At 37.5% G+C, this 27,976-nt stretch overlaps 3 protein-coding genes across 3 annotated transcripts; 1 reads left to right on the top strand and 2 right to left on the bottom strand.

The window, feature by feature from the left end:
* The first annotated feature begins 205 nt into the window (after positions 1–205).
* On the top strand, positions 206–1,058 carry LOC134792520 (rRNA-processing protein FCF1 homolog). The gene is made up of 2 exons (XM_063763793.1): positions 206–309; positions 420–1,058. Exons 1-2 carry the CDS (start codon positions 307–309, stop codon positions 1,032–1,034), a joined length of 618 nt encoding a protein of 205 aa, XP_063619863.1. The 5' UTR covers positions 206–306; the 3' UTR covers positions 1,035–1,058.
* Positions 1,059–1,711: 653 nt separating this feature from the next.
* LOC134792509 (DNA methyltransferase 1-associated protein 1) lies at positions 1,712–5,571 on the bottom strand. The gene is made up of 8 exons (XM_063763784.1): positions 5,237–5,571; positions 4,910–5,073; positions 4,409–4,627; positions 4,050–4,181; positions 3,438–3,698; positions 2,852–2,993; positions 1,979–2,133; positions 1,712–1,872 (listed from the first exon to the last, which is right to left on the bottom strand). Exons 1-8 carry the CDS (start codon positions 5,436–5,438, stop codon positions 1,756–1,758), a joined length of 1,392 nt encoding a protein of 463 aa, XP_063619854.1. The 5' UTR covers positions 5,439–5,571; the 3' UTR covers positions 1,712–1,755.
* A 711-nt stretch (positions 5,572–6,282) lies between these two features.
* On the bottom strand, positions 6,283–25,727 carry LOC134798332 (uncharacterized). The gene is made up of 17 exons (XM_063770743.1): positions 25,626–25,727; positions 25,315–25,538; positions 25,022–25,121; positions 24,816–24,946; positions 24,153–24,468; positions 22,756–22,953; positions 22,333–22,410; positions 21,366–21,520; positions 17,938–18,109; positions 17,096–17,325; positions 16,168–16,267; positions 15,639–15,775; positions 14,733–15,024; positions 13,612–13,782; positions 12,694–12,771; positions 7,774–7,928; positions 6,283–6,361 (listed from the first exon to the last, which is right to left on the bottom strand). Exons 1-17 carry the CDS (start codon positions 25,681–25,683, stop codon positions 6,302–6,304), a joined length of 2,655 nt encoding a protein of 884 aa, XP_063626813.1. The 5' UTR covers positions 25,684–25,727; the 3' UTR covers positions 6,283–6,301.
* Between the last annotated feature and the right edge of the window lie 2,249 nt (positions 25,728–27,976).

The raw sequence follows: 27,976 nt of genomic DNA, 5'->3' as shown, positions 1-27,976 counted from the left end.
ATTTAATTTTTAATTTAATGAAAAAATGGATGAAGAAGAAGTGTATAGCTAGTTTGTAAGCGATTTAGTGCATCTGTTATGCTTATGAATGTCTAATAAATAAACAATTAAACAATGTGGACACACTTTTTGGCTAATGTACACTATCCGGTTTACTCTATAGGTCCGTGTGTGAAACTGAAAGTCAGCTGTCCAGTTCATGTCATGTCAATTGTCATCGACATTCGCAACTAGATCTAACCTATTTGAAATAATCGACCATTTACTGTGTATTTAACATTTATTTAAACAAAAGCATTAAATAAAATGGTAAATATTTGTGGAACTTGTTTAATTATTAAGCTTCGAGTTCATTTCCATCAAAATGAGTACGGTTTATTCATAGTTTAAATAATATCACGTGTTGTTTATTTTCACAGGGAAAACAACGAAAAACTCGTAAAATTGTGGAAAAGCGGTTCGCACAAATGAAGAAGATGATAAGTCCTAGTGATAGTCGGATAAAGAAAAGTGACAGAGCGGCTCCAAAGAAAAAGAAACCAGAAGACCCTCACAAACTGAAGATTCGCGAAGCGCCGCAAGCAAGCTCAGCGCTGTTCTTCCAATACAACACTCAGTTAGGGCCTCCGTATCACATACTAATCGATACCAACTTCATCAATTTCTCCATCAAGAACAAATTGGACATAATGCAGAATATGATGGACTGTTTGTATGCAAAATGCATTCCATACATAACTGATTGTGTTTTGGCCGAGTTGGAAAAACTTGGTCGTAAATATCGGGTAGCACTTAGGATAATAAAGGACCCTCGATTTGAAAGGATTACTTGTCTCCACAAGGGCACTTATGCTGATGATTGCATAGTGCAGAGAGTGACCCAGCACAAGTGCTTTATAGTTGCCACCAATGACAAGGACTTGAAGAGGAGAATACGGAAGATACCAGGCGTGCCTATTATGTATGTTGCAGACCATAAATACACAATAGAGCGAATGCCAGATGCCTATGGGGCACCAAAGGGAGCTATTTAGCATTAAACTTAGTTTTAATTGTCATTGTGTTTTCTCTTCGCAATATTTACTCCCCATACCTAATGTATAAATATTCCCGCTGGTTTGCTTTCTTTGAGGGGAATTAAGTATTCTTTCGAGAGTATTCATTTCAAATATTTGAAACTACTTTAACCTTTCTAAAGCCCATGGTCCGACCTATTACCTCTTCTGTTCAATGAAATTTAATCCTATTCAATTAGAACAGTCGCTTTTGCTTTGTTTCGTTCCAACTTCCTACACCATAGGTTCAAATTTCAATGGCAAATTTTGGATATTTCATTTGTATGGCTGGGCCTTAGGAGGTTAATATAGGCAAAGAGAATTTAGACTAGAGGAATATTATCAAAGTTAATTATGTAGTCAGTACATTTACTGCCATCTTTCTGATATTTAACAAATTTAACACATTATCAGTGAAAGAATAAGGATCAAAGTCAAATGATGTGGTGTTATAAAAGTTTTAATCATTTGTGTCGAAAGATGGCAGTAAAGGTACTAACTAAATAATTTACTTTGACAATATTCCTCTCGTTCATATTCTCTTTGATATAGGTATAGAACATACCAAAATTAACTATTAAAGTTTTTAATATTTTTACTAAGATTTTTTTTTACAGCATTAACTTAATAAAACAACATTCAATTTTGCCTTAATACACAATATCTTTAATATAATGAATAGAAATACTGCTTGTTATAATTAAACAGAGGTGTTTGGAGTGCCAGGAGAGCCCACAACATCAATAATTTCCCCTGCTGTTGGCTTGGTCTCACTGTCAGTATTTGAATTGCAAATAGATGCTGGAATTGTTAGAGTCTGAAACAAGAAAACAAAACCATGTTATAGTTTGAAAATAGTTGATTTATGTTTAAGACCTTCAATATAGAGTTAATGATTTTTTAATAAATAAAAAGTTATTTACCTTTCCTGGATTCAGGGCTTCATACTGATGTCTCAGGGCTTGCAAATCAAATTCACATGATGCCAAGGCATTCTTCAAATCCAAAGCGAGTGCTATATCTGACCGGAGCTCATTGAAGTGTTTGCATATTGCCTCAGTAGGAGTAGGTGCAATATCTGAAAGAAAGAAAAAATAGTAAATAGATATAACCTGGATACTATTTGAATCTCATCATTGAAGAGTGAAAACGTCTGCATAAATCATAATGGGAAATCCAATCAAAAGCAGACACGTAATTTATCACACACACGAGACATGAATATAATCACGGCATTTGTTTACGATGACATAAAAAGCATAATGTTCCACACATATTGGACATAACTTCAAATCTTCTTCTTCCTCGCGTTATCCCGGCATTTTGCCACGGCTCATGGGAGCCTGGGGTCCGCTTGACAACTAATCCCATGATTTGACGTAGGCACTAGTTTTTACGAAAGCGACTGCCATCTGACCTTCCAACCCAGAGGGGAAACTAGGCCTTATTGGGAATTAGTCCGGTTTCCTCACGATGTTTTCCTTCACCGAAAAGCGACTGGCAAATATCAAATGATATTTCGTACATAAGTTCCGAAAAACTCATTGGTACGAGCCGGGGTTTGAACCCGCGACCTCCGGATTGAAAGTCGCACGCTCTTACCGCTAGGCCACCAGCGCTTCTTAGTTATTGGACATAACTTCAAATCAAATATTAGTAAACAAGTATTTATTAAGTAGTAGTAATCATTATTCTTCTTATTCTTTAAACTTGCTTAATTTGCAATTTTCGTCTCTTCTTTCTGTTATCTAATAATCTAAGAACTTACTCTCAATGTGTAAATAAATATAACTTACCAATGCCCATAAGCCTGAGTTCCTGCTCAATGGCTTTGGTTTTCCGCTGGCCGACACCCGGGGGCAACTTCATGCGCTGCGAGCGGAGCCACACGCCGGTGCCGCGCGCTTCTGGGAACTTGATTCCAGACCACTCTACAGTCTGCCAAACGAAATTGTGTTTAGTAGATTTCATAACATCAGGGATGCATAAGGGTTGATTAATCTTAGTACAGCCTGTAAGGGTTCTACAACTTGAAAAAGGACCCTTATGATTGAGAACATTGCTCCTCTTAACCTCCATATCAAGCTATCAAGTAAAGCTTTAACACATTTACTAGTATGCAAGATTCAGATTACATGCCTCTATTTGAAAGCCAGTATTATACTATGATAGTACTAGCTAGGCTAGGTTATACTAGCCTACAGAGTAGAACATTAGTTTCATAGATTTTCTTGTATTATTGCTGTTTTGGAAAAATTGTAAATAATAACAGGAATGATGGGCAGCATTTGGAGCCTATAAATTCTGTTTACAGCTCCAATTGTTAAAAATATATTTACTCTGCTACTCGTAAATATTTAAGATTAGTTAATAAATGCTTACAACTGCTTCTACAGTTCGCATGGGTCTTGTCTGTGATGAAAGCTTCTTCTTGTGCAATTTCCTGTCATGGCGTCTGGCAATATTTGAAGGAGTGTTTGCAGGAGCATTAGATTCAGCACTCAAAGTCTGGTTAGCCCCAACCACAGTTCCGCTGTCAGCTCTGGATATAAGTTTTTGGAGATCTTGAGTTTTGCGTTCTCTCTCGCGCTTCCTGGCTTCTATCTTTTTCAGCTCCACAATCAACATTTGTTCTTCATCAATCTATAAAAAGCAAATAGTTGAGGTAGGGAGAAAACACCTTCATATTGATGGTCTTCTCTATTACATGACATATCTTTTGTGCAATATACATTAGGTAATTAAATTTACAGAGTATATGTTAGATAAATTACTGTAAGCACTTTAAGCATAGAATAAAATAATAAGATTAATAAACATGGAATAAAATAATTTTTGTGATTAATCAAAAAGTCAGCCTGCCTGTCACAGCTGGATTTTTCCCGATTTCTTGTTTAGTTGCAAACACAACTTGATAAAACTGTAAAAGACTTTAAGCCCATAACCATGAATATGCTATAGCTAAACAATAGAAATACAACTAGAGTTACGCACCTGCTCCTGTGTCCTGTCAAACAATCTGCGCAATTGTTCCTTTCTCTTCCTCTCATGTTCAGCGTCGTAATGGTAAGTGCGCTTTTCACCATTTACAGTTGTTACAGCATTTGACCAGGGATTTGTCTTTAGCTAAAAATATGAAATAATTATGTTAATTTGAAGTAAAAATAATGACTACAAAAAACTTTAAACATATACAACCAAATAGAGTGACTTTACTGATTTTTACATTGCTATAATGCTTCTTATAATCATATAGACACAGAGCTAATTCAGAATGCTGAAGCTTTGAGTCTATCTGGAAGCCAAAGCATTGTCTCTAAGGAAAGTGGTTATCTGTAAATGGTTATATATACTTTTCCCAAAGTAGCAGAGATGTGATAATAGCGCTCCTTCAAATCTTCAACACTTCGATCCCTGAAGGCTGCTCTGTCCCATCGGTCATGTATCACAATGAATCTGAGATCAAATCTCTGGCACAGGTCCATCAAATGGTCTGTCTCCGCTTGACTCCAGTCTTCCGATTTCAAATATTGATTGTATTCTGATTCTGAATATGAAGGGATTGATACTTGCTGCAATTATAGATTAATATTGTTTACAAATTTATAAATTTTCACCAATACCAATATTGATATATACATATATACAGACCAATATTGATACTTTTACAGATAAGTAAAGTAAATCTTTAAAAATGGTCCAGACTCATGAACAAATACTCTCTTTATGTCCATGTAAATATGTTGTGATTTTTATAAGGATTTAAAAAGCACTGGCTTCATAAGCAGGGTTGCATTTGCTGAAATATGTTGTAAACGTATGAACACATTTACAGTATTACACTAGTTACCTACCTTATTAAATTGTGCAAAAGGATAATCTTTAGCCTCATCAGAAGCCCTCTTCCAGTGATGGAACACTGCATTATCCTTACGAGCAGGATTAGTGAATGGTGCCCATGTCCATTTCCTCACTTTTCGCATGCCCAGCTTAGCTTTAGTTTGCTTGTAAGCTTTACCTGTAAATATTACATTGTAGATGTAATAACAATAGAATAACTAGAGTAGACTGAAAATTAAATACTTCAAGAATATCCACAGCCTAATTCAAAAAATTACGTTACCAGGACAAGCTAAGCAGTGACTCTTGAATGTTTATAGAATCAATACAAAAAAAATTACCAGTATCAGTGGGCAGTAGCGGCGGCAGCTCCTTATTGTCATTGTAGAGCAACGCAAACACTTCCCTGTGCATTCCCTCAGGCCTCTTCACAGCCTTAGCGGTCACATACTTCTTCTTTATCTTATCCCCATGAATGATGCTCTCGCGAGTGATCTCGGAGGCTGGTTGTTCAATATCCAGAATATCGCGAATGTCGGCCATTGTGTTGTTATTAACTGGTGTTTAAGTCGCAACACTGCACATCACTTTATTATCAAACTTGACTTCTATTATGGTTTATACAATTTTATTCATTTAAAGAAATCACGATAACCTTTTGGTTTGGCTGTATGTCATTTATGTCAAAAATCAAACAAAAACTAGCGTCAACATGTTCATAGACTAGACAGTTTTTTTTATAGCCACAGATACATTACGAGTTATGGGCTCGACATACATTATGATATATGCACTTTTAAATCTGGTACAGACGGGCGTACCGGACCGCGACCTTGGTCTGGTCAGTATAAATAACTCTTTCTCGCTCTCGTTTATAGCTGCGTCCTTAACGGACGTACTGCGAACTATAGTTGGTCAAGCAAATCTTGTCAGTAGAAAAAGGCGGCAAATTTAAAAAATGTAGGCGCGAAGGGTTATCGTCCCATAGAAAATTCAAATTTCGCGCCTTTTTCTTACTTCTATACCTTCCACTCGATCGAAGCCAAATTGTAGAAAGAGATGTACCTACAGACTTTTCAATAAATCGCATGTAATGCAAATCGAATGCAATTGGTGACGTCTGTGGAGGTTTTAATAGACGGAAAGGGAACCCCTGAAAATGGTGAACGATTACGAGAGAGCGATGGCGAACAATCGAGACAGGTTCCGTTGCTCTTCAAATCGGTGAACGTTTTCCGGGGCTAGCTCTTAGTCTATAAGGTATAAAGCTCCTAATATTTTTGAGCTATGTCGACATGCTTATTGGTCTTCAGATTTTCATTAGGTCCGAGTAAGAGGGAATAAAGTTGGGAATAAACCAGACAAGCAATATTCAAATTTCAGAGGATTTTTATATTTTGACGAAATCAACTCCCGGTTATTCTGTCTAAGATACGTCGCATGGCGTCAGGACTGTCAAGGGGTACCTGGAATTGGAATAGAAATATGCATGAAAGGAATTTTAATATAACTTGCAACAGTATAACTTAAAACAGTTTACAGTAGGTAGGTAGGTATATTAAGACCTACTGTAAAAACTGTCCAGACCATACTGAAACCGTATGAAGTCCGGACTGAAATAAAATAGGTAGAATAGGTACCATTCTCATACATACTTCTGATGTTAACATTTAGGGGAAGTACGGACAAAATGACAGGGTGTTTTGATTTTGAATCATATATATATCTTTATTTATTGTAATTATGATCAGTCTCATACATTGAAAATCATCTTAGGTTCATTGACTACTAGTAATACAGTCTTTTAATTGAATAGGAACTATATAAAATTTAATATTAATAAATAAGTGGACGAATGAAAAAAACCATTTTGTCCATATAGTATGGACAAAATGACACACTAAATATGGGTATAATGACATACCAAAATTTTAAGAACAAAGCTCGCAAATAAATGTTTTAGTCTTCTTTGAGACATCAGCACAAGAAGCGTGAGCCCAACGAAAACAACTCATGCATCTTAACCAGCTTTCTCCCGGCTTAGACCGCGAATAAAGATCATTGCAATAAATGCAGGGGCAGTCTTCTTCATCCTCGTTTTTGGCGGCAAATTCTTCATTATTGGAGCTGAAATCGATAGTTTGAGCAAATTGACGCTCCCGCGGCATCTCTCCTAGAGAGTAACAATCAAAAGTAAATAATCAAAACACTACGGACAAAACGACACACGTTACGGACAAATGACAAACACTATGTCGTTTTGTCCATCGTATAGGCATGTCATTTTGCCCAAATGTACACAACAAACATTAAAAATCATATTTAATTAAATCGATTGAAAATTGTATTAATACTAACTCAAATCACAAGTTTATATCATAAGTCTTCCATTTTAGTAAATATAATATACAAATATAACACAAAACTCACCAAAAATCCGAAGAAATCAATAAATAAAATAAATTTTTGTGGACACGAAACACGTTCTCAATCGTAACTTCAAAGAGACTGACCCAATGGCGCTGGGTTTCTCGCAGGATTGTAAAAATGGCCGCCGTCATGTGTTTTTATGTTCGTGACCTCGCTATAACCCGCCAAATTCGAAATAAACCCGCTATGTCGTTTTGTCCGTATATGCCATTTTGTCCGTATTTCCCCTACGGGTTTGATTAAGAAAATGGTACTGATAAGAAAAATGCATTTTATCCACAAGAGTTCCAAAGTGATGCTTTTGAGTTGATTTGTAATGTTTTACAGTTAGTAATGTCATGTTGGTGTGGTGAAAAATGTAGAATTTCCCTCAGTAGCAAAGTTCGTTACGAGACCTCGTGCCTTAGCACGCGTAGCTCTAAACAGCAGGTAATAGATAAATACAAACCGATTGCCCTGCCGCGTTAACCCAGTAGAAGCTCAGTCGCTCAGTCTCTCGGAAGTAGCCCTGCACCAGGCCGTTGACGATGAAAGTCGAGCGGGGACTGGCGAGGAAGTTCTGCTGTCCTGACCATCGCAGCGCATTCACCCATTCGAGTTGACCTGAAAAACATTGACCTCCTGAAAATGCTTAACGATTCATTATATATAAATTAAATTTCTCGGCCCGGTTTTTGGTAGCTGCGTAACTTCTGCGTAAAGTAACAAACGAACAATTTTATATGACTACGATACGCTACGGAGCGTTAACAATTGGCATGTTGGCTACGCGCACTTAGTCTACATGGTCTACATATAGAGACATTATCTTTATTAAATTTGTTAAGTTATTAAAAACGATAGATCCCATATAACCATTCCAGTCGCAGAATCACAAAGTGGTAACTAAATGTCAGATGTGTCGTAACAGAGTCCACACAATGTGTCTAGAATTGTTTCGAAACAAAGTGTCGTCGCCGTGTCTACACTTTTCCGTAACAAGGTGTCGACACATTTGTGTGCACTTTGCGTGCGGTTTGCGACTAAATCTGACAGCAAATTTGTGACAGCAAATGTCAATATAAAATACCTCTTGAAAACCAAGGTTTGTCAAACTACTATTAGTGTCTCGTGTGCTCGTAATTCTAGTAAGTCATCATGGGCAATGCAAATGATAATAATCGACCGAAACCATATAAACACCCAACACCCGTCAACCTTTTACAGAAAAGTTTTTAAAGAAATTCAATAAGCTACTTAGGTCAGGCAACGAATGCTCCAAAAGTTGTAGAGGGAAATGCTCGGAACACAATTTTTGACTCCGTAACTCGGTTTGACAAGTTAGGAGGTGAACATATCAAAAGTCCCCGGCCGTAGCCCTTGAGCGGGGGGGAGAGAGGGGGCTTTGAAGGTCCCATTTTCCCGTTTTTCGATTATATCTCGGAAACTATGCATCTCAGCGACATGGCCACTTATACAAAATGAAAGTTAATTTAATTTGTTACAAGTTTATTCAGTCAATTTTTTCGATATGTTGAATAGTTTTTGAGATATCCGCTCTTGAAAGTTTATTTAGGGCTCTCAATTTTATCTTGATATATCTATATCAGTGAAGGTGCTAGGCCGTGTTTGGTATCGTTTTCGTATAAATCTGGGGTGCTGAATCCATTTAAGATATCACATTGACACCATTCCACAAAATAAAAATAAATTTGTTTTAGGGTTCCGTACCTCAAAAGGAAAAAACGGAACCCTTATAGGATCACTCGTGCGTCTGTATGTATGTCTGTCTGAATACACAAAATAGTTCTTTACCTATAGATGACAGGAAAACCTATTAGAAATGTGCAGTCAAGCGCGAGTCGGACTTAATGTACGGAACCCTTAATACGCGAGTCCGACTCGCACTTGGCCGGTTTTTTTGAAACTCTTCTTGACGCTTAACCGCTGAACCGATTTCGTTGAAATTTGGTATAGAAATAGTTTGCGTCCCGGAACAGGACATAGGATAGATCTTATAACCAAAATCATCTTTTGAAGGTGTGAAAAGTGGCGTGGAAATTTGTACGGGAGTCAATAACCGCTGAACCGATTTATATGAAATTTGGGATGGTCTACATCTTTGATTTAGTTAAAAATTATGAAAAAACATTACTTCAAACCTAAACTTAAACAGTATTAACTTCAAGAAGTCAATTCTGAATTCCCCCCTACACCTCATTTCACACCTTTAAAGGATGATTTTTGAGATAACTTATTATATCCTGTCTCGGGACTCAAAATATATGTGTACCAAATTTAAATTAAAACTGTTCAGCAGTTTAAGCGTGAAGAGGAGTTTAAAAGAAAGTATTTTAATAAGTTTATATGTTTTTACTTCGGAATGGTGTCAATGTGATACCTTAACTAAATTTGGTACTGCGAATTTATACGAAAACGATACCAAACATGGCCTCGTAGCTTTACTGTTGTAGAAGTCAAAATAAAATTGAGAGCCCTAAATTCTTATTACTTGGCCAAACTTGTGTAGAAGGAAAAGGTAAAATAAAAGTCTTCGGCAGGAATATAAGACACAAATATTTTTTTTTTTGCGTTACTATTTCATTCATCAAATATAAACATACCTTGATTATACTATTCTAGTGAGATCCTCATAGATAAACAAAAACATTTACTTAAAAAATTACAAGGTCGAAATGTCACGGAACTTGTGAGAGTAATATGTGAAAAATAAAAACTTTTATGACAAAAAAATCTGGACACAATTTAAGAATCACCCAATTGCGTCGAGGAATCATCTGTATTTTTGCTTGTTTCATTACCTCCTCGCTTCTTTTTTGTTCTTTGTATTCTGTAGCAATTTGTTAGATCTGAAAATAAAGATAACTTGCGTCGTCACGGATGTCGATTTATAGGTTTTAGGGAGTGCAGAATTCGAAAACGATGATCATTTTATAATCCAAGATGGCGGCTACGTATTTTGTCATAAAAGTGGAATCCAAAATAGTCATCATTTTCGAAATCTGCGCCCCCTAAAACCTATAAAACGATATCCATGACGTATTTTATGACATAGTGCATTGCCGCCATTTTGAAATTGAAAATGTTATCATTTTCGAAATTTGCGCCCCCTAAAACCTATAAAACGACATCCATGACGACTTTTATGACATAGTGCATGGCCGCCATCTTGGAATCCAAAATAGTCATCATTTTCGAAATCTGCGCCCCCTAAAACCTATAAAACGATATCCATGACGACTTTTATGACATAGTGCATTGCCGCCATTTTTAAATTGAAAATGTTATGTTTTTCGAAATCTGCGCCCCCCAAAACCTATAAAACGACACCCATGACGACTTTTATGACATAGTGCATGGCCGCCATTTTGGATTCCAAAATGGTCATCATTTTCGAAAGCGGGGCCCCCTAAAACCTATAAAACGACATACATGACTACTTTTATGACATAGTGCATGGCCGCCATCTTGGAATCCAAAATGGTCATCATTTCCGAAATCTGCGCCCCCTAAAACCTATAAAACGACACCCATGACGACTTTTATGACATAGTGCATGGCCGCCATTTTGGAATCCAAAATGGTTATCATTTTCTAAATCTGCGCCCCCCAAAACCTATAAAACGACACCCATGACGACTTTTATGACATAGTGCATGGCCGCCATTTTGGATTTCAAAATGGTCATCATTTTCTAAATCGGGGCCCCCTAAAACCTATAAAACGACATCCATGACGACTTTTATGACACAGTGCATGGCCGCCATTTCGGATTCCAAAATGGTCATTATTTTCGAAATCGGCACTCCCTAAAACCTATATATCGAGACCCATCTCGACTTTTATGACAAAGTGTTTTGCTACCATCTGCATGCAAGACATTTCTATTATTTTTACGTACAAAAATGGCCCCCTGTCAACTTTCAATCGAGATTTAATCGATAATTTATTCGATTAATATTCAGATTAATTCAATTTCAATCTATGTTAGGTCGACTAAACTAATCGCGATTAAAATTTGAGAATTAACTTTTTTTATTCCATTAATTAGTCGAATAAACAGTTAATCGATTAATGCCCATCTCTGACCACGGCATTTTTACACTTTGAGAATATCTGAAAACAAATCAACACAAGGAGCCATTTTGCAAATCCAGTAACATACCAGTAACTTTGTTATTACTTTTGACAGCGCGTGTCATGTGTCAACACAGAGTCGACACAAAGTCGAAACATTGCAACTACTTTGTGACTGCAATATTTCTCAGCCTTAAACCATATTTATACATCATAATTAACAAGTTTCGTAGTATGTAAAGCGTTATTTCTGTTATTTAAGTATAGTATACGCATCGAAGTACTAAAAATGCTTCAAATAATATAGTTATGAACACAGGCACTGAGAAGTAAACAATTTCATTTCCGGCTAAACTAAAACAATGTGGTGGCGCGTTGATTATATTACACTTAGTTTATCAAATCACTCGAGCAGTTTAATTCCCCATAATAATTTAAGTCCTATTGTAATATAAATGCAAACAATATATAATTACGTCTTGTAATCCGTTTTAGAGATGGCGTATTAATGTCACTTATTTTTATTTAAGTATTTTTCCATCTGACAGTTTCCATTTGACAGGAACAAAATGAACGAATGAACGAATGATTTTGGCATAAAGTAGTCGCAAACCCGAAACAATGTGTGCACACGGCGACCACACTTTATGTCACTTTGTGTCATGTGTCGACCCTTCCCCATTTCTGGTAACTGTGTCGACACGGCGACGACTCTGCGACTGGAATTGTGACCGAAACAGACGGTGTCGACACAAGATGTGTCAACACCGCGTCGTAACGGCGACTGGAAATGGTTGTATGGGATCCTTTTGACGTGTAATCTGATCCGCTACTGTACAAGTTGATGCTGACTGTACAAGTTATAAATAAAACAATATTGTTATAATATAAAGAATACCTTCTGGAATTGCAAATGTAGCTGAATATATGTATTTTTGAATTTTAAAACTGGTTGTTACCGTTGATACCTACTGTATGTATCAGCAATTCGCTTCACCCGCCATATTTATTATATATATTATATCCGAGTAATCCGTGATAATAAAGTCATTTTAGTATAAATCCAGACAGATTGGAAACTACAGTTTTAAGCCATGTTAGAACTTCAGATCGGGTTATATTAGGAACTAGTACATATCTGGGATATTAAACCATAGTTTAAAAACAGCGCCCGTTTTACACCCGGGTGGGCCTTACAAAAACTTTTTCAGTTTTTAGTTTGTAGGTAGGTACCCCCCCTACTCCCCCCCACCCTTCTTGCACCTGTTGGTGCTTAAAACTTCGTTTTTACCTGGAGTGTTGGATACCGCGTCCAAGTTGCCGTTGTAAATAGTCACTTTGAGGCTCGTGTTTTCGAGAATGTATTCAACTGTGAACAATTAAAATTACAACTCTAAGTAGGTATAAGTATTTTTATGGATTACTCATACGTTTATTTATATTATACCTCACTGATATTGGTAGGTACATTTAAGATTTAAGGTACATTTAAGACTTTTGTTTTAAGTAACCCACCTAGTAATAAAATAGGTAATTGCATCCGAAAAGTACCAATATCTCAATAATTCTTAAAGAACCTCGTATTTTATGGCATGACTTTGATGACTTAGAAGTCTTAGAACACTATTTCATTTTTACATAATAATGGGAAAGTACCTACCTGATGTGTTACGTAACCGTACATCATCAGGTGATATTTTTATATTATGTACTCATGGTCACGTGAGTTAATTAAAACATTAGGTATTCTAGTCAGGTTGTAGTAAGAAAAAAGCCAATTTGCCTGTTTGATAACTCTGTACAGCGACGAGATAAGATATGGTCATACTGGTTCTGGTTCAGATTACGATCAGCTCATTTTTTATTTTTCGGGGTTCGCTCAGCTACTAAAGTTCAAAATGATGTAGGTATACCTAAGTCCATATCAGCAAGTTGAACGAAGCAGCGGGTTGAAAGTATATAGTACGCGATAGGTACGCCTCACCGCATCTAATACTCCACATTTTAACCTCAAACGACTGTGAAAAGTAGGCAGAGTGACTGCTGTAGTTATTGGCCAGTATATAGTAATTGGCCACTCCTTACAAATCAGAAAGAAACAAGCCAATTGAAACCTTGTTATTATATAAGAGTGGTCAATAACTACATAGCCAATAACTATAGCAGGCACCCTATAGATGAATTTTATCTACATATTACTTATGCCTACTTTTTTCGATATCAGATTCCATAAAGGAGGTTCTGAAAGCGCGGACTGCGGCGTCCTGCTGGGCCGCGTAGGAGCCGCTGATCCCCAGCGCCGGCGCCACAGTCTCATCCATAAACCGGTACGAGTCCAGCCCGAACACATTGTCTAGGTAATTAGGTTGTCCAAAGTATCCTGAAAATGGTCATAGGGTAAGGTAATATCCACATCGGGATAGATAGACAAAAGTGCCCAAATCCAATTATTACCTACTCTCGTCCACGAGACCCTGAATAGTCTAACAATTCAATTTGTCTAAATATATTATGCAAACAAAACAGATTAACGTAAATTAAGGTAAACGACACAGTGCTCGACATGCTAATGCCCAATAGTTGACACCCTGTTGTCACTTTTTTGCTAATGACCCGAATGTGGGGAGTGACGAGCACTCAGACGTCTACCTTAAAATGCGTTTAAAAGTTTAAATATGTTGTTCTTTTTTTCTGAAATTTAAAAGATAATAATTTAGACAATTTGAAATCCGTTAAGATAAAAATAGTAAAGATTCGAAACATCATTCGGTGCGTAGCCAACGTGCAATCGCTCCTTAGCAAACGAAACCACAGAAGAATTAATAGTACCTACTACCGTACAGAAAGGACACTTCCTACAAACCCGAAGTTTGACAGCGATTCAGGATCGAATCATGCTATCCCTTTCTAATATATAGCACTATCCCTTTCGGCTATTTAGGGTTGTCAAAATTCAAGTGATTATCTTATCTGTGGTCGTGCACGCACAAGGAAGTCAAGTGGTGCCAACCCTAATAATTGCTCGGAGCAATGCTGAGCCGAACGGAACCGAGTTCGACCGAAGTCAGGAGTGTCTCCCCACTGACGAAACGCAACTGTCACAGTCGCACTAGTAGGGAAGAGTGATAGAGAGAGATGACTACAATACGCTACGGAGCGTTAACGATTGGCACGTTGGCTACGCGCCCAGATTATAATATATCATATCATATCCGTCAGGACCCTCGGAAGTACTGAGAGGTAATTGGGGAGATATTCCAAGCTGGCTTGTATATATAAAGCGCCGTGTTAGCGCAATAAGTTATCTAACTTTGTTTAAGTGGGGTCAACCTTGCCGAGCGTCACGTGTTATTTTTTCAACAATATGTCCCAAGTTGACTGCCACTGATCCAGCGTTCTCGTTTGTGTATTCTCCCAGTGACAAAAAGTGATCAAAGGCAGCTCCTAGTTGTCCGTTGTCGACTAAATCGTCCGTTTCCTTTGAGAAGTTGTCAATAGCGGTGCGTCCGTCTTCGTCGACGTAGCCGAGCTCATATAGATAGAAACTGAGTTTAGTTAGTGCGAGGGCCGGGGAAACAATTCCGTTGCCGAGTGCAATGCCTGCTAAATTATGTGAAAGCTCCTGAAATATTAAAGTAAACAAACATTAGACTTCTTCGAGCACATAGGTACCTATATTATTACCAATAGCGAATTAGAAGTCAGCCCCTATGAACATTAGTCTACAGAACTGATAATTTTGTAATTAAATGATCCACGGGCCAAGAGCAAATGTCGTGAGCACAATCAGCAAGCCATCTAATAAACTTTCCATGGAGAAGAAATCCCAAAACTTTTTGTTCTATTGTGCTCTCTCTGAAGCACTTTTACTTGTTATCGCCTGATATGAACTTGGTTTTGAAAATCGTACTTGTGGAAGAGTACCCATTGGCTCCATAAGCTGTGTAATATAGGTTTGTGTGAGTATCTGACCTAGCTGGAGTTTTCCTCTCATCTAATCGAAGGTTAGCTGGAAGAGATCCCTTATAGGGATAAGTTCGCCTTTGTACTTCCATTACTGTAATTTATTTTTGTAAACCTGTGTTGTGTACAATAAAGTGATTACTACTACTACTACTCCTACTTTTCTACGTGTTTATGAGTATACATGTCCTTGTCAGATTGCTACAGGTTCTTGTGGCACCGACCGAGGCCGTCCCTTAACATTTAGTTTCACTAATTCTTCAGAAAACTTACATTGTCTTCCAGCAACCGCGTGGTGAGAGCCAAAGCTAGCTTCGATCCATGTCCTTGCCCAAAAATGTAAAGAGGCGCATTGTTGAAACTTTCATGCAGTTCATAAAATGAATGCAAAGTAAACACCAAATGATCAACTGGAAATCAAAATGAATTAGGTTTTAATCGTTCAGATACTGTACGTAAAAGTATCTTAGGATGATATTCCACCTGTCCAATTTTTTGGTACAATCTCACTCTCTCATTAAGCAAAATGTGAGACGCAAATACACATTGGATCAAGAAATTGGTCACGTGGAATACCGCCTTTAAAGGTGTCCAGAGGAAGGCCGCGGTAGGCCGGCCGCGACCATCGAAATTCGAAATACTGTGCCTCTCTATCTTGCATAATTGAGCGATAGGGGCACATAACGAAATTGCGATTTCGGATGTTTGCCCTCCGGCCTCCAGTTGGCATTTGATACCCAAGATTAATTAGAAGGGCATTAGTTGGCTGTTTTCACTTGCTTCCAAAAAACAAATATTTTACTGTTTTCATCGAGACTATCCGGAATTGTGCTGTCTGATTGTGCTGCGCTGAAGCCGGTGCCTATGGGTGCGTCCACGAATAATAGGTTGTATTGGTCAACCTGCAAATTGAAATGTTATTATATAATATTAATAGCGTTCATAATAATTGGGATAACAAAGGATGTCATGATATTGATGTTAGGGGACAGTGTCATACTACTGTATAAATAAACATTGAATTTACGAAATAATTATGTATCTATTTATTTATTTATTTGACATTTTAAATTAGGCAACAAAGCTCATATTACAAATATATCTATATATATATGCAATATGCAATTTTACAAACTTAAAAAACTAAACACTATTTCGGCGATAAAGGATGGCTCACGTTAGACCGGGCCGTGTCCGAGCCGGAGCTACCGGGGCTTACTTTTCTATGACATGACAGGTAATCACGTGATGCTTTCCATAGAAAACGATGCGCCGGAAGCTCCGGGTCGGACACGGCCCGGTCTAACGTGAGTCATCCTTAAAACGGCGTGGCTCCGTTGAATCGTCTAACCCACCACCTACCTACCTACCTATCCACGCCAATTAATTTTCGAGTACTTCAACAAGTTCAATAAAAATTAAAAACGTACCGACCTGGGGGCCGATTTTTGAATTTCGACCGCGCTAAAATTTCGTGTATTTCGTTCAATAATATCTCCACTACTAGGCATTTAAATTCTACTAATAGAATTGAAAACGAGTGGTCAATACCACTCGATTCCAAATTTCTATCGCTCGTATTTCAAAAATTAGCATTTCGCCGTTTCCACCGATTTTAGAGTGACGAAATCGAGCGATCGAAATTCAAAAATCGCCCCCCTGGCAGAGTTTGGTATACGGATTTTCGACAAATAATTTAATGCAAGTAAACGTGCTTAATAGTTGCTTACCCAAGAATCATTCCGCTCATTCAAATTAAAATCGTATGGGCCAAACATTCCAAAGTTGGCTAATAGACTGGGCGAGACCCCCGTTACTCCGTCCAGCCACAGGATGATGGGTCTCGAGGTTGGCGTCTCGTCGTGGGCGGGGAAGAACCACCAGAACATGTCGCCGGAGCCCCGGATCCTGGTCAGGGCGGCTGTGCCTTCTACATTTCCTATAGCTTGGTTGTTAAGCTCTGGAAATAGTCAAATGAAGATAATATGACGCTTTACAAGCCATATAATATTGTGCTTAAGAGAACCTGTTGGAGGGTACGCCTATTATAGGGGGCAATGCACCTATCAGCAAGTGGCAGTTCCGTGGTGCATTTCAAAGTGTTTCTAATAAATTAGGTACCTAAGATTAGGTAATTTTCAATATAGATTTTATGGACTTGAATTGTCACGTCAATATAAAGTCGTGTCAACTCGGAAACGTGACCTTTCGGTGCTAAACGGGGCGACGAGGTATGGCCAAATAGTACCCGTATCGGCCGTATCGCACCAAACAAAAATTAGGTACCTTTCAGTGGCGTGTGATTAACGCCATATTGTTTATTTCTTACTTTCATGTATTTAGTATCATCTAAATCGATTGACGTAGACGCGTTTGGTCTCTAGAATGCAAACCTGGAGCAAACATAATACATAGTATTGACTGATAAACACATTATTTTACGTGTCGCTGTCGGGTAAAAAACACGTACGATCTGAGGGACTTCACCGTGATTTGGCGTCAATTGTATATGCCGATGTTAAACCAAAGCACGGGTCACTTGTACCTATAATGTTACAAATGATGTACTTACGTACGGTTCTGAAGGGATCGCGGCCTGCTACAAGCCACCAAATAAGTACAGCGAGTCCTCCGGCAATCACTACACCTGCCGTCACTGAAATAACAACTGCTCTTTTCACCATTTTACTGTCCGGTATACCAAACCGAACCGGCTCGTATAAGGTGCAGTCTGAAGATTGGACCTAATACTAAGTAGGTATTATGTATTCGTATTCGGTGTTATCGCTTTGATAAGTAAACTGATTAAAAATTAAGGCGATTTAGTGAGATATTAAATACTTCAGTGAATTATTGGCATACCTAATTATGATTTCGTGATTTGTACAAAATATTCGTAGTTTTCTTTAATTAATTGGTAAGTATTATCGTACTAAATTTCGTCTATCTGGGTCATACATAAAAGAAAAAAAGATAAAAGATAAAAAATAGTTTATTCAAGTAGGCATATTACAATGCGCTTATGAACGTCAAATAAACCTTTACCGGCTCCAACCGTACACCTCTGCCCCGAGAAGATTTAAATCCCCCCTCAATTGGAGGAGGGTATCCCAATATGGGACCGGCAACAAACTCGGCGGGACACATCTTTTCAAAACATTATTACATCTTACAATTAACATGCATTACGAGTAATTAAGAAAAATACAATTTAAATTACTATAGAATTCATGCAATTATACTCAGTGAGTACATAACTTTATACAAATACGTAGCTCTTTCAGAAAACACATCAAATTCTTACAAAAGGAAAAGAAAATAAAATCAATAAAAGAAATGAGAATACATATTATATCAATCTGACTGATTGTTATGAGATGCTTTCATACAATTTGATGTGCTTTCTTACCTGAGCTGAGTGACCTTTAACTCTACACATAATACAATTCTTTTAATTGCTACTTGTCGTTATTATTACAGTTATATTTTATTGTATGCTTATCTCATTGGCGTCCTGTCTTTCCTGTAGATTAAGAGAATCAAATGCTAATTCTTGGACTGTACCTTTATAGGCGGGATACATTTATTCAGTAGGTACTTGAGACTCGGGTCGTTAATTTCATGTTAGGTGCACAGAAATGACCTTTTTCTGAAATGTGTGAAAAGTATGAACATTTCTATGCGCTTCTGTAAACACTATTAGTTTACCCACAGACCTACCTTTCGCTAGTTCTATGAGTTTACCTTTTCAATAGAAGGTATTTTAAAATTATCTAACTACTTATAAAAGGTGTGAATTTAGGTGTGGCGAGTTATAGGTGTGGACACGGCGATAATAGTACATTGTTAACCAAGGGATGAAATGTACCCATTCTGACGAGATATTTTCAGTCACTCTGTTCGAACGCCAACAATGTTTCAATCAGTCAGAAATGAGTGCTTTAATTTCATCCAAATCAAACTCTCTACTTAATTCGAGAAAAGTAAAATGACCAACAGTGTATTTTACAAAACATGACTAAGTATAAAGTTATAAACTAGTAGGAGTAGTAGGTACCTATGTATACCTACAAACTCTACCTACAGTAATCAAGGTGAGAAAAACTTAGGAAATAAAATCAAAATATCTATAAATGTTATAAGCATTTTTTATTACAAGTTTTTAAGTGTGACATTATTTGTTCGTACTCGTAGTGACTTTACCTTCCTTCACCCAAATGAAGTCATATCTCGGAGAAAGGCATTTGATCCGGCAGGGTTATCCCTGGGAACCTAGAGAACGATAAAAAAATAATGTGCATTCATGTATTTGTATGTTTAGTTCTGATAGGTTTCGTAAGTCTATATACCCACATATCTATTTACGACTCTACTTAAGTATGTACCTATACAGGGTGATTCCGGGGTCGTGGAGCAAGACAACAAGACATCATACAGAATTCAAAGATATGAGAGCCTTATGATGTTGTTCATTATTGGTTATCACCAATATTGATGGTTAGTTTTCACATGATAAGTAGAAAAAAACATTTTTGCATACTATGTGGTCACCCTACTCAATGTGACGTCTTGTCGCTTTTCATACAGAGTATGTCAAAAGTCATGGGGTCACCCTATAATTAATTAATTACTTAGTATAAGATTAATTCTACTTGATAAATAAGAAAAATTTCACTAATTATATTTTAATTAAATACTACCATCACACAATGTGGATCATTTACAGAGTCAGAAAAAGTGGTTCTGGATCACGACCCAGATATCAACCTGTATGTTAAAAATATATGGCATCCGACTTCCTTCGATTGAACCAGATTTAGACGAGTGAAGGATGACCCTAGATAGATCGTTCAGTCTCCGGTTGGCGGAGTTCCGACTATTCCTCTTGGATTCTGCAGTGAAATCTTAATTCAGATTGAAAATTAGATAACATCGGGGCTAAGCGAATAATGTTGGGTCAAATTGGGCCCTATTCAACTAGTTATGTTACGACACGACTACGACGATCCTGGAGAAACGGATGTTTCTACATATATCATATTATGGAAATATGGACTACCACGAACAAGAAATTTATCATCATCATCGTCATCACTTGTATTGTAATGCACCTCAATCGTGCATACGTATTGTATTCCACTTCGCGAATTGTATTATCCCGTAGCGGCCCACCATACAAGGAAAATCGGTAGTCAAATTTGAATCCATTGGTATTTGGAAATAGAGTTGAATTTGATTTGTTTTAACATTGAACGAAACAAAACAAAAGCAACTCTTCCATTTCATTACGTTTCAAATTTCATTGGAGGTAATTTGTACTAAATAGTAGGTATTAGGACATTGAACCCCAAGGGGGTATCAAATCAAGTTGAAAGTTTAAAGTTCGAATTCGGCTTCGGTTCAGCTTACAGTGTGTTCAGCCAAGTTTATTTAAGAGACGCCAATTCCCGTAGGGCTTTTAATAGGCCTCCAGCTGTTTGTTTTCCCGGCGGGGAGAGTTGCGATAGCCGGCTCAATTTTAACTGGTATCCATCCGATGTTTAACTTACGCTGTGGCCCGCAACATTTCCCAACAAGATTCCGTAGGCCTTCAGCCGGTTATTTCACCAGGTAGTCTCCTAAAGCTGCGGCATGCATTGGCATTGAAATTTTAAACGATCTTGTCATAGAAGTTTCTTAACATATAGGAATATAGGTCGGTTGTTATTTAGTTGTCGGATTTTTTTTTTGCGTCAGATTTCTATAAAATTTGGTGGTAGAGTTCCCTATTCATTTACTTACTTACATCATATGAGATAAAGAGCTTCGCAAGCGAAGTTCGATCAATATTACATATATGACTCGCTTCATTTTTTTTCGGCCCAGTATTTCGTATTCATTCTGCCCTGAATTAGGAGCTCTTTAAACTATATTATATTCAAATCTGACGAAAAAAAATTGACACAGAAATAAAAATCGACCCATATATCGAACAACACTTACTTATATAATTTGACTTACACTGTGGCCCGCCACGTTTATCCAGAAGAGCCGCAGGTTCCCGTAAGACTTGTAGTAGCCCTCCAGCCGGTTGTCCTCCCAGATAGGCTGCCTCTGAGCGCTGCGGTAGGCCTCGGCGCCGGCCCATTGCAAGCGATCCATCCACAGCAGTTGACCTTCGAGATTAAGAGGGGGGTTAAGGCAGAGAATAAGAAGGAAACAAAATGGCACATCGTACGAATAAATTGAGACGGAAGACATGGTTTAATAAAGAATTAAAAAAACACTTCTAAATAATAAGTATCTAATCGTTTACGTTTAATAAAAAGCTGCATACAACACAATTAAAGCACCTAAGTAAGTATTTAAGTTAACAGTAATTACGTTTTACGATTTTGCGTATACTCATTCAACTCTTCAACCTCCGAGATAATTACGATTAATAGGAATGAAATTAGGTAGGTAGGTATTTACAGGTTTTCTGTTAAATATGTTTTATTTCAAGGTTTCTACTTTTAGGAGAATCAGAGTGTGTTTTCCTACTTCCTAACCATAAAACTAAAGGACATGTACTCGTATGTTTTAAAGGGTCCATACCCGAAGGGGGCAGCTGGAACTCTAGGTATATAATATTAATGCAATCAGAAGCCTCTACTGTCGCCTCTGCCGTCACTCCTTAAAACATAGCGGGCTTATCACTAGAACGACAATGACTAGTTATTTGACGTTATTTGGGTTGGTACGGTATTTTGGTTATGTCAGTTGTAAAAATTGAACTAACGAATACACCGCAAACTTGGTATAATTAATAAAAATTAAGTATTTAATCTACTTATACAGCATAGCAACACTAAAAATTGGTAAATCATGAGTCGGCCTTAAGGAAAGAATGTATGATGGTTTTCTACCATATCCACCAGCATTGCAGGCTTTGCAGCCCTGCACCGCGATAATGTATCCTACCTACTGTATTCTAACAACAACTTACCAGGAGTATCGCAGATCAAATCGAGGTTCCCGTTATACTTTTGAACAATTATGTCAGTCTCGTTTAACAGTTTTTCAACTAAAAACAAAAGAAATCAGATTAAGTTTCTTGGTTCTGAAAAGTTCTGAAAAATAAAAAATGCGATCTAGCAAAGGTTACTCGTAAATCAAGCGATAGATAGATAGTGATAGAGATATAAGTAGGTATTAAAAAAAATTCAGTCCTCCTGGGAGCGGTATTCTAATTTATATATCTGGTCGCTCTCGTTGATTGGTACGTGTGAGATGCTCTGGAGCCGTGTCAAGGTAACAATATCAAAACTAAAACATTTTGAAACCAGAATTTTTGATATTAAATAATCAAGCTGCATGGGAGCTGCAAACCCTTTACAAATTTGGTTAAAAAAATTATATGAAAACTAACTGCCTTCGGTGACTGGTTTCATGAAGTCTTCCCGCAGCCGGTCAAACACCGCGTTGGACTGCGAGCCCCAGCTCACGTCGGCCGGTATGCCGAGTGCCTCCTTCACGGGCCCGTTCATCAGGTCGTTCAGGTCGTACTCCTCCTGGCGGCTCATTGTGGAGTAGGACATGTCGCGGATCATGACTTCTCGGGCGATTTCTGGTTGACCGCAAATATAATAAGCCTCAAAATTAAAGTACATAATTAAGATGTTCAAACATCTTGAGTGAAATATTTAATTCTTAGCAATTACAATTTTTTTTCTGAAACTACCGCTCTCGAGCGCCAAAGAGAATTTTCAAAAATTGCAAATTTTCCATGAAATGATGTCGGTATTTTTTTCTGCACGTTTATTGCCTTAACCTTTTGTTAGTTTGGTCTATGACTATGATATATGAATGTTAAATGAAACATCCGTCAACAGTTAAGATCACTGAGTAATAATTATATCTGAACGGTAAGTTTCTAACTGGAAGTTTTGCATGAGAATTTTATGATGAAAGTTTCAAAAAAATGCTGATATTTTGAGAATGTTGAATGAGCAACTTGCACATTGCTGCTCTCCCTACCTAATTGTGAGGGTATTCATTACAAAAGTGTCGAGGAACGTGGACTTCTATTATTTTGCATTTATTACGGATTTGGCAAAACAATTCATGTAGTTCACGCAACAAAAGAAACTGAACAAGAACAACTAGGGTATGTAATTTAACTACAGGGAAGATGTTACCTGGGTTGCTATTTCAAATTACTAGTAAATAATTAATTCGCGGTTAGCCGTAACATAATAAGTATTATAATTAATCATGCATAATGTAGCCAGAAGTTCTTCAGAGAACTAAGTTACTTATTGCAAATAATTATTTTAACAAGAGTCCGACCGTGAAACAGGCATTTGTTGAGGTTTCCATATTTACGTGTATTTATTTTAGGAGACGAACAACAACCTTAGGACTGATAATCATAGTCACATTACGGTTTTTAATATGCATTAATTATGTGTGTTAAATAGGGTACGTTTTAATTAAAATGTTGACGTTATTCATAAACGCATTTAGCATGAATAATATACATTTTGAATTACGTAATTACAAATACCTACATAAAAAGGGATAAAAGATAAATCAGAAATTTTGTTAATTTGAGGCTTGTAAAGTTTTATAAATGAGAAGATGTGACTCTTGACCAAGATTAACCGGCTAAAAGCATGTTTAGCTAGGATGAAAATCCACTATTCTTCAAATAAAACACCGAGCGCAGCTTGAAAGCGCAAATCCTTCTGTCATACAATATTTTTATGCTGTATGAACTTTAGTCACGCTTAAAACTCGAAAATATGTTTAAGATATTAATAGTACCATAATCGGTCCTGGTGTCTGGTCCGTAGCCTTGAGTTTTGGTCAGTATATTGTAGAAGTCGACATTGTGAGTCGCAAGAAACACCTGTCTTTGTGTGGCAGCCCATGCGGCCGTGGACTCCACGTAGAGGCCTTCGTCGAACAGCCTCTCGGCCTCCCTTGCCGCCACCTGTATGTTTTGGTAACCGGCCTCGTCGGCCAACCCCGCGGCCAGGAGCAAAGGACCCCATGTGAGCGTCAAGTCTACCGGGTGAATCCATGCGTTGCCCATCGCAATGCCTCTCAAATTGGACCTAATTGTTCCTGCCTGCTCTGCCTGAAACAATTATATTGTAAGATAATGTACACGCAAGTGCGGCATTTAGGTAGCTGTTATCATCACTTAAAATACGTGCAAAGATTTTCACAACATTCGCGCTCATCCGCTGCCTGCATCTCAGTTTCCTGCGATCTTGACCAGATCATTGGTCCGCCTCATTAGGAGCCATCAGTCTTCAACGTCCCTCTGTCACTGCCACTTAAGTCTGTGGTAACTATCCAAGCTTGGCTCTCCTCATTTCTACTCGTAGTACGATCTCGTAAAGAAACTGTAGTTCACTCCACGGTCCTAATATTTACACTGAACTACTTATACTCAGTTAAAATTACTATTTTTATACATACTTCATGCATACGAATGCCCATATCAACTGCCATTTTCCCACCATACGACTGTCCATAAATGTACAACGGTATTCCTTCGAATTCAGAATGCACCTCATAAAAACCTCTCATCAGGTTTACAAAGTCCACAGCTGAAAAAACAAGATTGAAATTAGAACGGCTTCAACTTTTTTTATTTAACCAGTATCGATTCGAATGTCCGTTACCAATTTCATCATTAGTTGTCGTGAGGTAACTCCAATCGTCAACATAGCTGTAACCGGTGCCTACAGGATTGTCAACGAAGAGAACATTAAAATTCTGGACCTGCAATTAACAGCTCAATTAGAACACAGCTTATAAATAGTAGGTATCATTGAATACACTTTATGCCGAAGTAAAATATGGTAAAACCTGAAAATTACCTACTCACCCATAACTTAATGGGAGTCAATTAAAAATCGATAATTTTTATCCGTACCTACCTAAGTGAGTTAAAACAATATAATTGTGTACTTACCCAAGTGTAATTCCTCTCCTGCAGTGATAAATCAAGAGGTCCTAATATTTCGAAGTTCCCGATGCCGGTGGACGAGCCTCCAGGGCCTCCTTGCAGCCAAACTACCAGCGGTCGTTCAGTGTAACTGGACACGTCGGCCGTCGTGTAGAACAGCCAATAGAACATATGAGCACCCTGTCTCACAGTCACATAGCCCGAGTCTTGCCTGAATGGCCCGAACTGACCTGAAATTAATGTACCTACGTATATTACCCATTCATATATCCGCACGGCACGCACAATAGGTTAATTAATTGATCACGTTTTAATACCATTTACTAGACAACATAACAAAGCTGAAATAATTAACCAATGTGACAACATGTCCATTAGGTACTTTAGCGAGACTAATAAAGTAGGTAGCTATATCAAATAATATTCGATTATACTATTAATCAAACTTGAAAATGGCTAATCGCTGATAAATTATATCAAGCTCAGAGATTACAAAATCCAATTATTTCGACCTAAATTAATACCTAGGTAAAGTAGGTATTTATTTACATAATGCATAATAAAATAAGACTTAGTTTAGTTATGTTATAGTTTTGAAGATAACTGTTGCACCTATTCAACTGTATAAAATATAACACTTTGTTCATCATCATCATCCTAGCATTGTCCCGGCATTTTGCCACTGCTCATAAAGGAATCTTGGATCCGCTCGGCAACCTAATCCTAAGAATTAATTGGCACAGGCAGGCCGTAGAATTGTTTTTATCGTCTGATTTTCCAACCCAGAGCGAAAACTGATGGGCTTCTTTGGGATTTACCCGGTTTCCATTCCACCACCTTTAACACCTGAAGCGACTGATGTAGTTGTAATTTATAAGTGTCTTTAGGATACTTAAGAGCTCTTCCTACAATTCGGATACATACAAACAATCTAACTACATTGCGACAAATGAATTCCGGTACCGAAACCCGATCTTCGTTTTGAAATTCGCTCGCCTTATTAAAATACCAAAAGGCGGCCGATGGATGCAATATGGTGACGAAAGCATAAGATGGATGGATTGGATGGACGGATGGAATATATATGCTACCTATTTTCGTTATACAATCAGTAGGTAAGTTCCAAATGGCTGCAACTGATCACCAGATTTAGTAAAATTTAATACCAAAAAAATATATTTTACCACCCTAAAATAATAAATGATCACCAAAATTATAACACCATTTTAATGTGAAATGATAACCATTTTTTTACATCTTGCTATCCTATTAAAGAAAATGACACCAAAATAATCATTGTAAACCCAAACATAGTAAATGACCACCAAAATTAGAACTCCATTTTAATGTAAAATTATAACCAAATGTTTAAATCTTGCTATCCTATTAAAGCAAATGACTCCAAAATAATCATTGTAAACCCAATAATAGTAAATGACCACCAAAATTGTAACCACATTTTAATTAAAAATGTGCAAATATTTCATATATCGTTATCCTATTAAATTAATTAATCCACTTCGTCACCTTTTTCTAGTAGCATTTTATTTCTGTAACAGTCGCAGTTCTAACCTAACCTAACCCACTTTTCTAGTAGCATTTCGTTTCTGTAAGGGTCGCAGTTCAAACATAGCCAAACCCACTTTTCTAGTAGCATTACTTTTCTGCAAGGATCGCAGTTAAAACGTAACCTAACCCACTTTTCTAGTAGCATTTCGTTTCTGTATGGGTCGCAGTTCAAACCTAACCTAACCCACTTTTCTAGTAGCATTTCTTTTCTGTAAGGGTCGCAGTTCAAACCTAACCTAACCCACTTTTCTAGTAGCATTTCTTTTCTGTAAGGATCGCAGTTGAAACCTAACCTAACCCACTTTTCTAGTAGCATTTCTTTTCTGTATGGGTCGCAGTTCAAACCTTACCTAATCCACTTTTCTAGTAGCATTTCTTTTCTGTAAGGGTCGCACTTCAAACCAAACCTAACCCACTTTACTAGAAGCATTTCGATTCCGTAAGGGCTACAGTTCAAACCTAACCTAACCCACTTTTCTAGTAGCATTTCTTTTCTGTAAGGGTCGCAGTTCAAACCTAACCTAACCCACTTTTCTTGAAGCATTTCGTTTCCATAAGGGTCGTAGTTCAAACCTAGCCTAACCCACTTTTCTAGTAGCATTTCTTTTTTGTAAGGATCGCAGTTCAAACCTAGCCTAACCCACTTTTCTAGTAGCATTTCTTTTCTGTAAGGGTCGCAGTTCAAACCTAACCTAGCCCACTTTTCTAGTAACATTTCTTTTCTGGAAGAGTCGCAGTTCAAACCTGACCTAACCCACTTTTCTAGTAGTATTTTTTTTCTGTATGGGTCGCAGTTCAAACCTAACCTAACCGACTTTTCTAGTAGCATTTCATTTCTGTAAGGGTCGCAGTTCAAACCTAACCTAACCCACTTTTCTAGTAGCTTTTCGTTTCTGTAAGGATTGCAGTTCTAACCTAACCTAACCCACTTTTCTAGTAGCATTTCGTTTCTGTAAGGGTCGGAGTTCTAACCTAACCTAACCCACTTTTCTAGTAGCATTTCGTTTCTGTAAGGGTCGCAGTTCAAACCTAACCTAACCTACTTTTTAGTAGCATTTCCTTTCTGTAAGGGTCGCAGTTCTAAGCTAACCTAACCTAC

This window comes from Cydia splendana, chromosome 1, assembly GCF_910591565.1.
Source record: "Cydia splendana chromosome 1, ilCydSple1.2, whole genome shotgun sequence".
Taxonomy (NCBI): domain Eukaryota; kingdom Metazoa; phylum Arthropoda; class Insecta; order Lepidoptera; family Tortricidae; genus Cydia; species Cydia splendana.
Note: the sequence above shows the minus strand (reverse complement) of the source record. Positions and strands in the feature narration are given on the sequence as shown.